The 12,905-nt window shown below is 45.3% G+C and overlaps 1 protein-coding gene across 1 annotated transcript in view; it reads left to right on the plus strand.

Moving 5' to 3' along the window:
* LOC138488296 (multidrug and toxin extrusion protein 1-like) overlaps window positions 1–12,905 on the plus strand; it is a 419,915-nt gene that overhangs the window by 78,337 nt on the left and 328,673 nt on the right. Inside the window, exon 2 of the mRNA XM_069615179.1 lies at window positions 12,087–12,188. Within this exon, the coding sequence (XP_069471280.1) occupies window positions 12,087–12,188 (102 nt within the window). The remainder of the gene's footprint in view (window positions 1–12,086; window positions 12,189–12,905) is intronic.

Genomic DNA, 12,905 nt, shown 5'->3' on the forward strand with positions numbered 1-12,905 from the left:
TTTCCCAGATTCTGCAAGCCTGGGAATGGCTGGCAGAATGTGGGGACCTAGTCTTCTGTGTCCTGGGACGCACAGAGGAGTCTTCTGATTCCTCCTTGCTCCCAGGATTTGATGGGTACCCCCCCCCCCCCACTGACCTAACTGGGCAGAGGTTTTCAGGATGCCCTTAGTGGGCCTACTCTCCTGGGGTTCCCCACTAAACTTCACAGTAATTGGGTGCCCATACCCGAAGGCCTGCCCATCCATTCCTGGGAGGTACTGGCCTATGAGCCCCATACTTCTGGCTGGATAGTAATCTGCCATCCCCGTGCCCCTGGGTTCATGTGCGCCAGGGGACATGGGGTGGCAGAGTCCAGGGACTGGGAGAGATGAAGGCCTCTGGTACTAGGGCTCCTGAGGTTATGCTCAGGTGTTTCCCTTTCCCAGCGAACCTCATCTCTATCAGCCCCTGCTCCCTGTTGCCATGCAAGAGCCTGTGTTTTCAGTTCATCAATCAAGGCCTTACTAGACTCTCCTGCATGGCTACCTGTTGCTGGAGCCTATCATTGTGCTGACAGAGAGCCTCATTTTCCCTCTGTGCTTCCTGGTTGGTCCTGGAGTACTGGGCCAGTCTTTGCTGCAGGAGGGTTACCTCCTGGGTCCTGTCCCTACTGGCCTGTTCCTTTCTTGCCAGAGCATCTTCCACCCTCCTGGTGTGCTCCAACAAGTTTCGATGATCTTTTTGGAAGTCACCCAGTCCCTGAAGGCCAGGTGATTTTCTTCCAGTTTCCTTTTTAAGGGGCAGACTTCCTGGCCTAAGGTGTCCTTTTCCTGAGTAAGAGCCTGCCTCTGCGGCACCAGGTCGTCCCTCTGCCTTTGAAGGGCACAAGCTTTCTGGCGCTCTCCCTCAAATTCTGCCTGGGTGTCCAGGTCTTTCAGAACTAATGTGTTGCTCTCTGCCTTCTCTCTATCTAGGTGGCTTTGCAGGGTGGCTACCTGCTCTGTACATGCCGTATTGAAATCCAGTTGTTGCTCCAGATTTTTCTGGTTCTGCAGTAGGGAGTCCAAACCTTCTTGGTACTCCTTCTGCAAAGCCAGAATTCTGGTATCCTGGTCTGCCCTATCTTGTTGCAGGATACTCATGTCCTCTTTGATTTTAATGATATGCTGCCTACTTTCATTTTCTGACTCCTGCCTCCTCTGCAGCCTCTGCTTAGAAGGGTCCAGGTCAGGCCTTCTCTAATGCCATCAGTTGTCTACTTGCCAGATCTTGGCCTTCAGCACATTTGTCCTGTATGGCTCCCATATATAAATATAAGTATGCTGTTATCCTGACAATCTTGTCGTGCTCATCCTTGGCCTTAGGGGCCATATATAGTTCACTCAGGGCCACGTGTAAGGGACCCTGAACCTTCCAGACATCTAACCCAGTTGCAGTGACATGTTGTGTGACCCCTGCAACCACACATTCTGGTCCTGCTCAGTCCACTCACCTCTCACAAATAGCTTATGTAAGAGTTGCTCTCTAGCTATCTTGATATCTACCAATGTCGCCATTCTAGAAATTAATTTCTATCCTGACTTACAGAAGTTTGTTATTTTATTTTGCAAAACAGGCCGTTTCCTTAGAGCGTTCCCTTTTGAGGGGTGCTTTTACAGTGTAACACAGCGTAGTAGCCCAACAGGATTTATGTATCCGTCAGTTAGCACACTGTATTAAGCTACACAAGTGGTAGATCTAATCGAGAATCCCTGGCTACCGAGCCCCCAATCTGTAAATGGCTTCAATGCAGCACTCCAACTAAGTCAATGCCTAGTCTGGGATGCCCAATGGAAGCCCTTATTTACATATGTTTATGTCAAAGTTCTTTAAATCTGGATGATGAACCCTTATATAACACCCCTCTCTTTGAATCCCCCTGACCCCACTGAGCCAAGAAGTAGGTTTGTTTTACAAATTAAAAGGTTTATTTGAAGAATTAAACAATATATATATCACACTTTATTAACCAAATAACATCTGAATAGCACACTTATGAATATGGACGGTAATCAACAATGGGTAATATTACAAAATTGACAATCTCTTTAATCACTTAGGAGTAGGAATAGGAAGGATAAGGTAGCAGCGAATACTTTTATGGTTCAAGGAAATGCAAGATGGAAAGAATGCAACACAGGAATAAACTTGATATGATTTCAACAAAAGATAATATGGTCACTTTTTCCCCTGTGACTACCCACTCCCCCCTATGCAATATGAAGAGATGGAAATGAGGGCACACAGGTTTCAGAAATACAATCAATAATGCAGTTCGATCGCAGTTCCCCCCAGCAAGCTTAGAGAAAACAGGTCTGATTTTAAAACACAGGTCAAAACGCTTTTGAATGTGATTGCAATGGATGGGAAAATCTGCTAAATGGATTTTAATTCACTAAAGCATATTCAGGATAAGTGATAGTTACTTTGGATTGGTTCAGGTCAACACTAGCAATGATTCATGAATGATTACCAGATTGAAAACGAAATTCAGCAGTGGAAAGCAAGAAACAGCTATTTTAACAGAAAAATGAAATGGAACCAAATTGCAATTTGCGGAAAGTTTTCAGCGTGCATAAATCACGATTACGGAAAAAGTATAATGAATAGGAATGTCGTTTTGGGGTTGTTGGAAAGCGTAGGATCTTAGCTTTAGAATGACGGTTACATTTTGCTTTTAGGACGTCTGGTTCAAAAGTCACGGGGGTTTTGTGAAGGTCAGTTTTAAAAAATAAAGTCAAGATTTCAAATGACAGATTGCATGTTACAGATTTGGAATCAACAGGATGGTCACAAGATTCTATAATTCAGTTCTGGACAGGTTGAAATGGATGGAAGAGGATTACTTTAAACTAAGAGATTGGTTATGGACAGGTCTAGACTAGATACTCACTCCTAGGCTTTGGAATGGAATGCGCCTCGTCAAAGATCTGGTCAAGGGGTTTGGCTTCACTCTTGCCACCGGATGGTCTCAGGCCATCTAGGTTCTGCGTTCAGAACTGCACGGTGGTCTGCGGCCTCTTGAACTGGATCAGACGGGTCGTGGATTACAGCGCTGCTTTCTGGGTCTGGACCTTGGTTCTAGCACAGGGTTCTTTGCTAGAATAGAACAGCTCAGCCCGGCTGTTGAATGTGAGAATCAGGTTTGCAAAAGATTCTGAAGCCTACTGAAAAGGATTCAGCTTTTGGTTTAGGCCTCTCTGCTTCAAGGTTCTAGAGTTTGGGTTCTAGAGTTTTGGTCTCTGGGTCTAGATCTGGAGTCTGGAGTCTCTGTCTGGATCTGGTCTGGCAGAGTGCTTCGCAGGAATCGGTGAGTAGTGGAAAAAAGAGTGTTCTATCTGGGTCTCAGCAGTTCCTATTTATGTGTTTCCAAAGGGGGTGGGGAGGCTGATTCTCTATGCCCAACCCTCTAAGGATCCTGATAGGTCAGAGAATTTCCTGTCCCCTGACTGCAGAAAAGATCAGCGTGTCAGAATGAGTCATGTTTATGGCTTAACTGAAATCCCCCCCTTTGCTTTTACAGAGAAAATTAGTTTTACCCAAAAAACATATTTCCCAGATACACAAGTTGTTCATAATACATATACACATCACAGATTAATTAAGGCATGTCTCTGTTCATGTCCCATGTTCCTACGAGCTTTAGTTCCGAAATGACAACTTATTTGCACTTTTGGTGAGTTTCCCAATATTGGTTCTGCACCAAATCTGATACATGCATGCAGCTCCTCTCTCGACATATTACTGTAAGTTCTCATGTTCATAGCAGCAACACTGCAGCTGTGATATTAATAATTCCGGGGTTTGGTCACAGAACATCACACAGCGTCCAGTTTAGTCTTAAATTGTGGGTGAATTTTTCATTTTAAGAATCCAAAAGTTTCATAATTTTTTCAGCTTGGTAAAATTTGTTATACACAATTTTATAAAACATATATTTGCTGGGCTGGTTGGTCACACCCAAATCAGCATATTCTATTCATCCCAAAGCCCCCATTGTCTTGACTGAGAGCATCATGCCAGGGTGCCTTGGCTAGTTCCTGTTCACACCAGTCTGTCAATCTCTTGGCCAAGGGCAGAAGGAAGCTTCTTTGTCTAGGGACAAGGTGTGAAGGGTTCCCATGAACAGAAGGCCTCGTGAAGTTTTAACTAAATCAGATTACCTTCTAATCAATTGCAACATAGTTCCTTGTAAAAAAAAATACATTTATAAACTCACAATAAGCAACATATCTTTAAATCAATTCTTTTTCAACAATGAACTCACTGTGTGGCACTCTATATGGCATTTTGATGGAAGTCTCTTCTTTGGCATATTTAACTTCTGAAAAACAGCTCTCCTGTCAGAATTATAAATCGCCAGCACCTGTCAGAGGCGAGTACTACACCATTTTGACAGATGTCTTTCCATCAAATATCTTTAAAAGTGTAAAAGTGTATTTTGTTCTAATGTGGATTCTTGCAGTATAATGATGTGGAACACCCAACAAGGAGGTTGGATCTTTTTAGGTGGTTTGTGAGCCATGATTTTAGCAATTTTTGACAATCAAGAAAAGGATTCCCAAACAGCTCTGTATTTCTTTTGGAAATCAGCATTGCTATTTCCAAGTGGTTTCAGGCTGCTTTGTAGGTAGCCCAATGGTGGTTTTTTGGCATTGATCTCCTGTGCTCACTAAGATAGGCAAAAGTGGATGGCAGCCTATTTTTCAGGTTTTCACTGTGCATTGTCTGGTGATTTCTGGCAAGCAGCATGCTTTCCAGTGGCCATTATGATGTTTCTGCTGCCAGCAATGCACAGTACTGTTGCAGGGCTCAGATTATTGGGTTGGGACATCCCACAGCTAGAAAGCCATGACTTGATGCACGTCCAGACTGTGTCAACTCGACTAACAACTAAGGGGGGCAGTCGGGAGATAAGACTCCAGAAAACTCCAATGGGGGGCTGGGCATCCCCAATGCACCCGATAACTGGTCATCTTACTAGGACCAGTTGCTACGGGACCTTGCTGCTTGTTTAAACATTGAGGAATTCCTGTCCTGGGTGACTTCTGTTGGTTTAAAATCTCATTTGTCACCCCTGTTAAGTTTGCAGAAGCCCCCACAACAAGAGGCAAAAAGAATGGAAAAATACTCACAAACCTCCTCTTACCAGTTTGGGTCTCACCAGGGATGTCAAAAAGACGCCAATGAGTCTGTGCACTTGGGCTTGGCTCTGTATGCATCCCGGCTCCTTGCCCTGAGGTTGAAGTCCCACCGGAGGGTACTTTATCTCGTATCAAGTCCGCTGACTTCTCGGCTCCCACTCGTCATAAGGACCCACAACACAAACAATCAACAATGGCAAAAATGATGGACCCCAACCTAACAAACGTTGTCCAGGACCCCAGACATTTTATTATCACCAATGTTGAGAAACTGGGTCAGTTTGAATCAAGGGAGACTCTACAGAACAACATTTTAGCCTGGCTCAATCTAAAAGTGGCCCCCAATTGTGTCAGATCACAGGACCTGAGGGTCCTCCGTAGAATTCAGTTCAATAACTGGTGCAGCTCAGAGAACACTGACTGTATTGTGGTGGGCTGCGGCTCTAGTAGCCTATCCTCGTTTCTGGAGATAATGACCAACCTGAAGCATTTGGCACTGAGTTCTAAGTTAAATATTATTTTGAACTGATCTGTTTTACTTATCAGTCCTGCCTGTTTTGTTGTGGCGATGTGTTGCTTTTCGTGGATCACATCCATCCCGCTCTTTTATGTTTCATGTTGTATAATTTGGTGTTGTTTGTCTGTATGCTCCATTATGCCTCTGGGTCTTTCAAAGGCGTGCAGGGGCGATGGGTCAGGACCCGCCCTTGTGGTGGGTCATAGAAGTGGTGAAAAAGAGGTTGCTGAAAGAAGTAGTGTGGGTTGGCCAAGCGAACAGCTCAATCAACTTGCGTCGAATAGTGGGGCGGGCAGAATACCACGAGGAAAGAGGTGGTAGTGAGGGCGCGGAGGACAAGATTCCAATGAAGGTGCATTTTCCATGTGAATAGGGAGAATACCAAGAAGAGGAGAACAACAGGAAAAGATGCCTGGAAGTTGCAGCAGTTTCATAAGTAGAGAAGGGCACCCTGGTGCATAGCCTCTTCTGCCTGGCTTGCAAAAGTTAGTCCACACCCAGAGGGATAGTACAGCTGAAAGATCACGTCCACGAGTGGAACCCCACGTGAATAAACTTTGGCAAGCTCACTCAGTGCTGGAAATGGGCAAAATGGATCGGGGGATCTCCACCCCTCTTCTGTCATGCAAGGGGAAGGCAAGGGGTCATTATCAGGTGGGGAAGTTGATTGTCAATACTCTGGTAATACTGAGGGGCGGAGATAGGTGTTGAATCATGACGTTGCCCTGACTATAGGATATTGGCTAATTTGCATAAAACCAAAGTGAATTTGGGGAAGATAAGAATGACTACCAATTTATCAAACATGTCTGTGATAGGTATTCAAATGTGGATGCCATCTGAGGATGCACTGCACACTTGGCATGATGCTATTTCATCTGTCATAATAATCACCACGGCAGTAAAATGAGTGCAATGCATGAGACATATATACAGCTTTGGACTGGTCCATTGTTTGAGGTTGGGTGTACCAGGTGGGCAACGAACATCTTTCACATGCTGTTTCTAAAGGCAGTCCTAGGGGCAGCAAGGTTCCTCAACTTGTAGGTGGTTGGGCCTCCTCTCTACAGGCAAGATTGTTTTTGCAGGAGTACACACATCTTGTTCCGGCCCAATTCGTTCCCTGAGCTCACTGCATGCAGATTCAGAGCCTGCACCAAACAGCATGTGTGAAGGCAAAGTGCATTCATTTTTAGTTTGGGCTATTAAGTGGCACCATAACGGCATGTATAAGCTGAAACTATTGCATTAGTGAAGCAGGACATTTTGGAGTGGCTGTTCTCACACCAGATGTCCTGGCATGGCCTTTTGGCTGCAGGTCGCTTGTCGACGCTCTTGTGTTGGCCGCAGCCGACAGGGCGCAGGAACTGATTGGCGCCGGCATGTTTTGGCGCGGGATGAGAGCGTTTTTTTATTTTGATTGAACTCATGAACTTCCAGGGAGAACCTCTCACACCTCCTTTTAACAGGAAATGCAAACCTGATTTCCATAATGCGAGGCACAAATGGGAGAGAATCGTGGAAACGGCTCATAGTGCATGTGTATGTATCTGAATATACAAGGGCAAGGAATACAGTCAGTCAGTTCGACATGCTAAATAATTGAGGGTGAAATGTTTTTTCCTTCAGGTTTTTGAAGTATTGTTTACTCAACTTAATTCTGTTAGTTTAATAGCATAACCCACTGTTCATCGTGGCTTGAGGGAAGTATGAAAGGTGTTCTAGACAATGGGGGCCATTGCATGTTTGGGGGTGCGGGAAAAGTGGTGGTGTCTCCGTTACCACCACTTTTCCTGAACCTCCAAACTACAGGTGTGTCCGTGGCAGTTACCTGATTTACCTCCAGTCAATAGCTGGTGGTAAATCGGGTCCCGACCAGCAAAGAATTGCTGGTATCGCTGGCACCGGTATCAACAGTGCCGGTAATACTGGCAATTTTAGGACTCCATGGGCCTCATTATGTGTCCAGCGGTAACCCTGCAGGTGCTTCCGGCGGGTTGCCGCTGGACTCTTAACATTTTACTGGCACCTAGCTTCCCGGTGCCACCGGGACAAAGTCCCGGCGGACCGGGAAGCTGGGTGCCAGAAAATGTTAGTCCCCATTCCCGTGGAGTTTCATAGGACTCAATGGGAATGGGTTAACGGAAGCATTGGTACTGTGCCGATGCTTCTGTGATGAGTCTGCCTACCAGGGCCGCTGTACCCGGCATGGTCAGACCTGTCTGGTGCAGTAGCCCAGGCAGGCAAACTCATATTGTCGCGGTCCAGAAACAAGGGTGCTGGTAAGCTTACCGGCACCCTTGTTTCTGGACCGCCACCGGACCGCCCCACTTGTGATGAGGCCCCATGGAATGGGAAAGGACCGCTGTTGCCAGTACCTGTAATATACCTATAATACAGGGATGTCAGGCACCTGTAGCCGTAGGTCCGTTTGCCGGTATCCCACTGGAATTACTGTCAGGATACCAGCAAACATGTAATGACCGCCAATATATTCTTGGTGTTTGTTTGTTTGTTTATTGATTTGATAATGTGCACCAAACCCTTAGGTAGCTGGGCGCAGCAGTACAAGAATTCTTGAAGCTTGGTTACAGTGCCAGTCTCAGGCAGGTACATACATGTGAGTACAGCATACAATACAGTGTATAGTACAAGATATAGCTGATCAAAGGTACATATATAATGGAACACGGTTAAACATTGCCTATACTTAGGGTAGGTGAATGCCAGCAGGGTCTGGTGTAATAGTTGCAGTATGTGTCAGGGGGTAGAGCGGCAGGAGGGGAGGACAAGGTTATAAGTCATTAGTGCGGAGCCAGTTGAGAGCGTTGTGACTAAATCTGGCATAGGGTAGGGGGCGTCTAAGTTCAACAGGGAGTGTATTCCATGTTTGCGCAGCTTTGACTGGGAAACTAGTTCCTCCAGCCGTTGTCAGTTTAAATCTGGGGATTTCGAGCATAAATGAGTTGGCAGATCTCATGGGTCGGGTCGTGGTTCTCCTGGAGATTTTTTCCACTAAGTACGCGGGTGCTAGATTGTTTAGGCATTTGGATGGGATAGAGATGGTTTTAAGGAATATTTTGTCTTTTATTTTTAGCCAGTGGGTCTCTTTCCTGAATTTAGTGATGTGATCTCTGGGTGGGACTTTCAGCGCTGCTCTTGTTTTGCAATCAGTGAAGTTTGTCAATAACATACTTGTTGGCTCCTGAGTACATAGCGTTGCAATAATCTAACCTGGACATGATAACAGCATTGGCCAAGGTGACGCAGCTAGCGCTGGAGAGGAATGGTCTGGCCGTGCGGATTAATTTGCACGTGTAGGAAGTTGTGGAGGCGAGAGAGCTAACTTGCTTCTTAAGGGTGAGGGAGGAGTCCAGATAGAATCCTAGGGTTTTTACTACAGGCATAATCTTAATGATATTGTTATCAATGTTGAAGGGTGCGTAGTTTGGGGATAGTTTTTTTAAGTTGGAGTCAGATCCGAGGAGGAGTATCTCGGTTTTATCGTCATTCAGGCAGAGGCCGTGGGTCGCCATCCATGCCTGAATGAGGTTGTATATCTTATTCACCAAAGCCGAGTCCGCTTCATAGTTGCCCGAAAAGGGTATGAGGATCTGGGTGTCATCTGCATAGTTAGTGTAGGTGACGCCCAGTCTGTCCAACTTGTCAAACAGTTGCTTGGTGAAAATGTTATACATAGTGGGTGAGACACAGGTGGAGAAAACTCTCATAGTCCGGTTAGCTAGAAAGGATTAGACCCATGCTATAGCTTCCCATGTGAAGTTGGCAGCAAGCCTAAGGTGGCTGCATAAGACTGCGTGATCCACCAGGTCAAAGGCTTCTGACAAGTCCAGTAGGAGTAGCAACGCTGTTTTTCCACTGTCCTTTAACTCCTCAATCTTTGTCTTGAGGTCTAGAAAGGCTGTTTCAGTGCCATGGAGGGGGCGGAAGCCTGATTGCCGAGAGCCTAGCAGGTGGTTGGCTTCCAGGTAGTCCTGGATTTGTAAGTAGGCTACTCTGTCAATGATTTTGAGTAGGAACGGCACAGTAGTGATGGGTCTTTAATTTGTTGTGATAGATGGATCAAGGATTTTCCATTTCCCGGAGGATGGAAAAGAGTTCCTTGGTTTTTGATTTGGCTTTTGTGATTCTATCGTTGAATAGATTTTTTTTTGTGTTGATAATTTCTTTCTTATAAAGTTTGGATAGTTTGGCTAGTTTATCTTTCTTGTTCTCAGTAGGTGAGTTGCGGCAGATAGCTTGGAGCTTTCTTTTCTGTTTTCTTAGGTCCTTGAGTTGGGGTGTGAACCAGGCATTCAAGTGCGCTTCCTGCTTGCTTTTGCGCAGTTTGGTTGGTGCGATAGTGTCTAAGGCGGTGGTCATAGCTTTGTTGAAGGTGTGCACTAAGGTGTTTGGGTCGGTATTATTTTCTAGGCCATTGTTAGCTGGGAGGAGAGGGATGAGTTTTTCTGCAGTAATATCTTTTTTAGTTCTGGTAGGTAGGGGGGTATCATATTGATAGATTTAGGGCTGAGGAGATCAAGTGTGGTGGTAAAGTTTATTAGATAATGGTCCGTCCAGAGTTGTGGGACAATGTCAGTGATGGCAATGTTACAGTTGAGATCTAATACCAAGTCGAGGGTTCTACCTTTGATGTGGGTAGGTTAGGACACCATGGGAATGTGGACCACGGAAGCACCGGCACCGTTATTAACAGTGTCAGTGCTTGCGTGACGGTCTGCCTACTGTGGCCACTGTGTATGGCAGGGTCTGACCTGTCGGGCACAGCAGCTCCAGCAGGCAGACTCGTAGTTTGCCGGTCCGGAAACAACGGTTCTGGTAATCTTACCGGCACTGTTGTTTCCAGACCGGCAAACTTGTAATGAGGCCATAGTTTCAGACCCGGATACCCTCGGTGTCCGGGACCAATCAGGGAGTGAGATTGCCCAATTTTAATTGGCCCATCTGAAGAGTGCATTACAATGTTGCAGAACAAGGTACGTACAATCCTTTCTTTCTTGTGTTTATTTGCAGTTAACCAGTTAAATGTAGGACGATAAATCCCTCCTCTTCCTCCTCCTGTGACACTGAAAAGTATATTATTTGCAAGAGGAGAACAAATGCCAATAAACGCATACGCTGATTTTAACAACTTTCAAACTGTTAAAATATGGTTGACTTTACTGTCCGCCTTAACGTCTCTAGAATGATAAGGACTCCTGGGTACAATGAAACAGCGCACTCACACTTACTGTACATCTGGGCATGAAAGACACGCATTGCAGCAACATTGTGTGGATTCCGGCCATTTGTTAATCGCTCTCTGAGTGCCAAATAATCTCCTGCAAACATCACATGTTCACAGCCAGGGTCAGACTGGGACAAGAAATAGGCCTGGACACCCAAAACAAAGTGGCCTACCCCTCGCCTCAAAAAAGTGGCCCACCCCTCGCCTAAAAAAAGTGGACTTCAAACCATCATTTGTGAATCGCATCAATTCATGACTTTACAGAAAATGCTATCCCAAAAGCTCACACCTGGATAAATTACCCTTTGCAATAGGGTGGCCAACTTTTCAAAATTGCTTTGCAGGACACTTTCCAATCCGACCCTGTTCACAGCCAAATTGACAAATGACCCACACTGAGTTGGCTCCTGCGCTACTGTGACTGCGCTGAAATTGGCTCTGCAGCCACAGTGGTGCAGCAAAATGGCACATCGCTGAAAGGTTTGTGTCAAAACATGGAGTTCTGTGCATTAGTGATTGGGAGAAATGGCATCTGAGGAGGGACACAAAGCTTTATGGTGTTGTTTCGTTATTTACCCATACATTAACTCCCCATGTACATGCTAAACCCTATGAACATTCCCACGCAGTTCCTGCCCCTCCCTGCCCAAAACACCTCCTTCACAGGAACTCTTTATGCTCGTTTCAATCAAGCCTTCCATTAAACTGTGCACTCAAAGTGCCTGCCAGTGTTTTTTCAAAGGAGTCTTCTGAGAGTTAATAACTTAATTGAGGTTGTAAACCCGCTACTAGTGTAATATAAATGTCTTTACCAGGTCTGGCTTCTGCCATTCCATTTATAAGCACTATACGTGTTCTTCATTGAAGTCCTGTTAAAACCAAGTGTAGGCAAAGCCAACTATTTTGGTTTGTGTATAAGTATCAGGCATCTGCCAGGCACTGCTGTTAGATGCCCAGGCACTCCACCATCAGTAGGCAGTTACTACGTCTACAGCAGTACCTGGCAAGTGCCCTTCCCATGCCTACACAAAAGCAAAAGAAGGTTGGCAGTGCCAGTGCTTGTTCCTGCTTCGGCTCATAGCTCTTTGATTAATTGTCTCTTTTGCCTTGATCCTTGGCATGCACGTCTCACAGTATTTCATGTTCATCTCCTAACAGATCCTCTCTCAGCTGCTGATGTTCATGATCTACATTGTTAGCAGTATATTCTGTGGCCATATTGGGAAATTGGAGCTGGATGCAGTTACTCTAGCCAATGCAGTACGTATCCACACTAAAGAAGCAAAGTTGAATTAATATCTCGTAATAATGTATTATTGTTACTATCAATGTTGTTATGATAATGACAATGTTGTTATGATTATGAAAATGTGTATAATTGTTATTATTGCTCCCATCAATGTTTAATATTTGGGTCCAAGATGCAAGATCATACTAGTAAATACATTTGGGCCTCATCACGAGTTGGGCAGTATCCCGACTGTGATACCGGACAACTTTATTTGCTTTACTGCCCACCCATCCGGTGGTATTACTGCCGGATCATGGGTTGGGGGTAAACGTTACATTGGACCCAATGGGGAATTTTCAGCACAATTTTTGTTGGCGGTATTACCACACAGTAATTGCACTGAAAATCAGCATTTTTCCAGCGTGTTTACCCCCAGCTCTGAGCTGGGGGTAAACACACACACTCACGATTGGGTGTACTCTTAAATCGAGCGGTAATGTCGTTACTGCTGCATGTATGGGCTACCCCCCCAACTCTTGATGACACCCTATATAACATATTATTATAATGTTAATAAGAAGCAAACCGGGCAAACTGTTCCCTGTCCGTGTAATAATAAGTGACTCAGATAGGTTTCTACTGTCACATTGGGGGAAATCAGCGAGGAGAAGCTGAAGACCTTATGCACAATAGCAGTAGGGGGTCATCTGGACATATATATCTGAGCCCCCCTACTAGTAGACCTG

Source organism: Ambystoma mexicanum, chromosome 9, assembly GCF_040938575.1.
Source record: "Ambystoma mexicanum isolate Mex_15411 chromosome 9, UKY_AmexF1_1, whole genome shotgun sequence".
NCBI lineage: Eukaryota > Metazoa > Chordata > Amphibia > Caudata > Ambystomatidae > Ambystoma > Ambystoma mexicanum.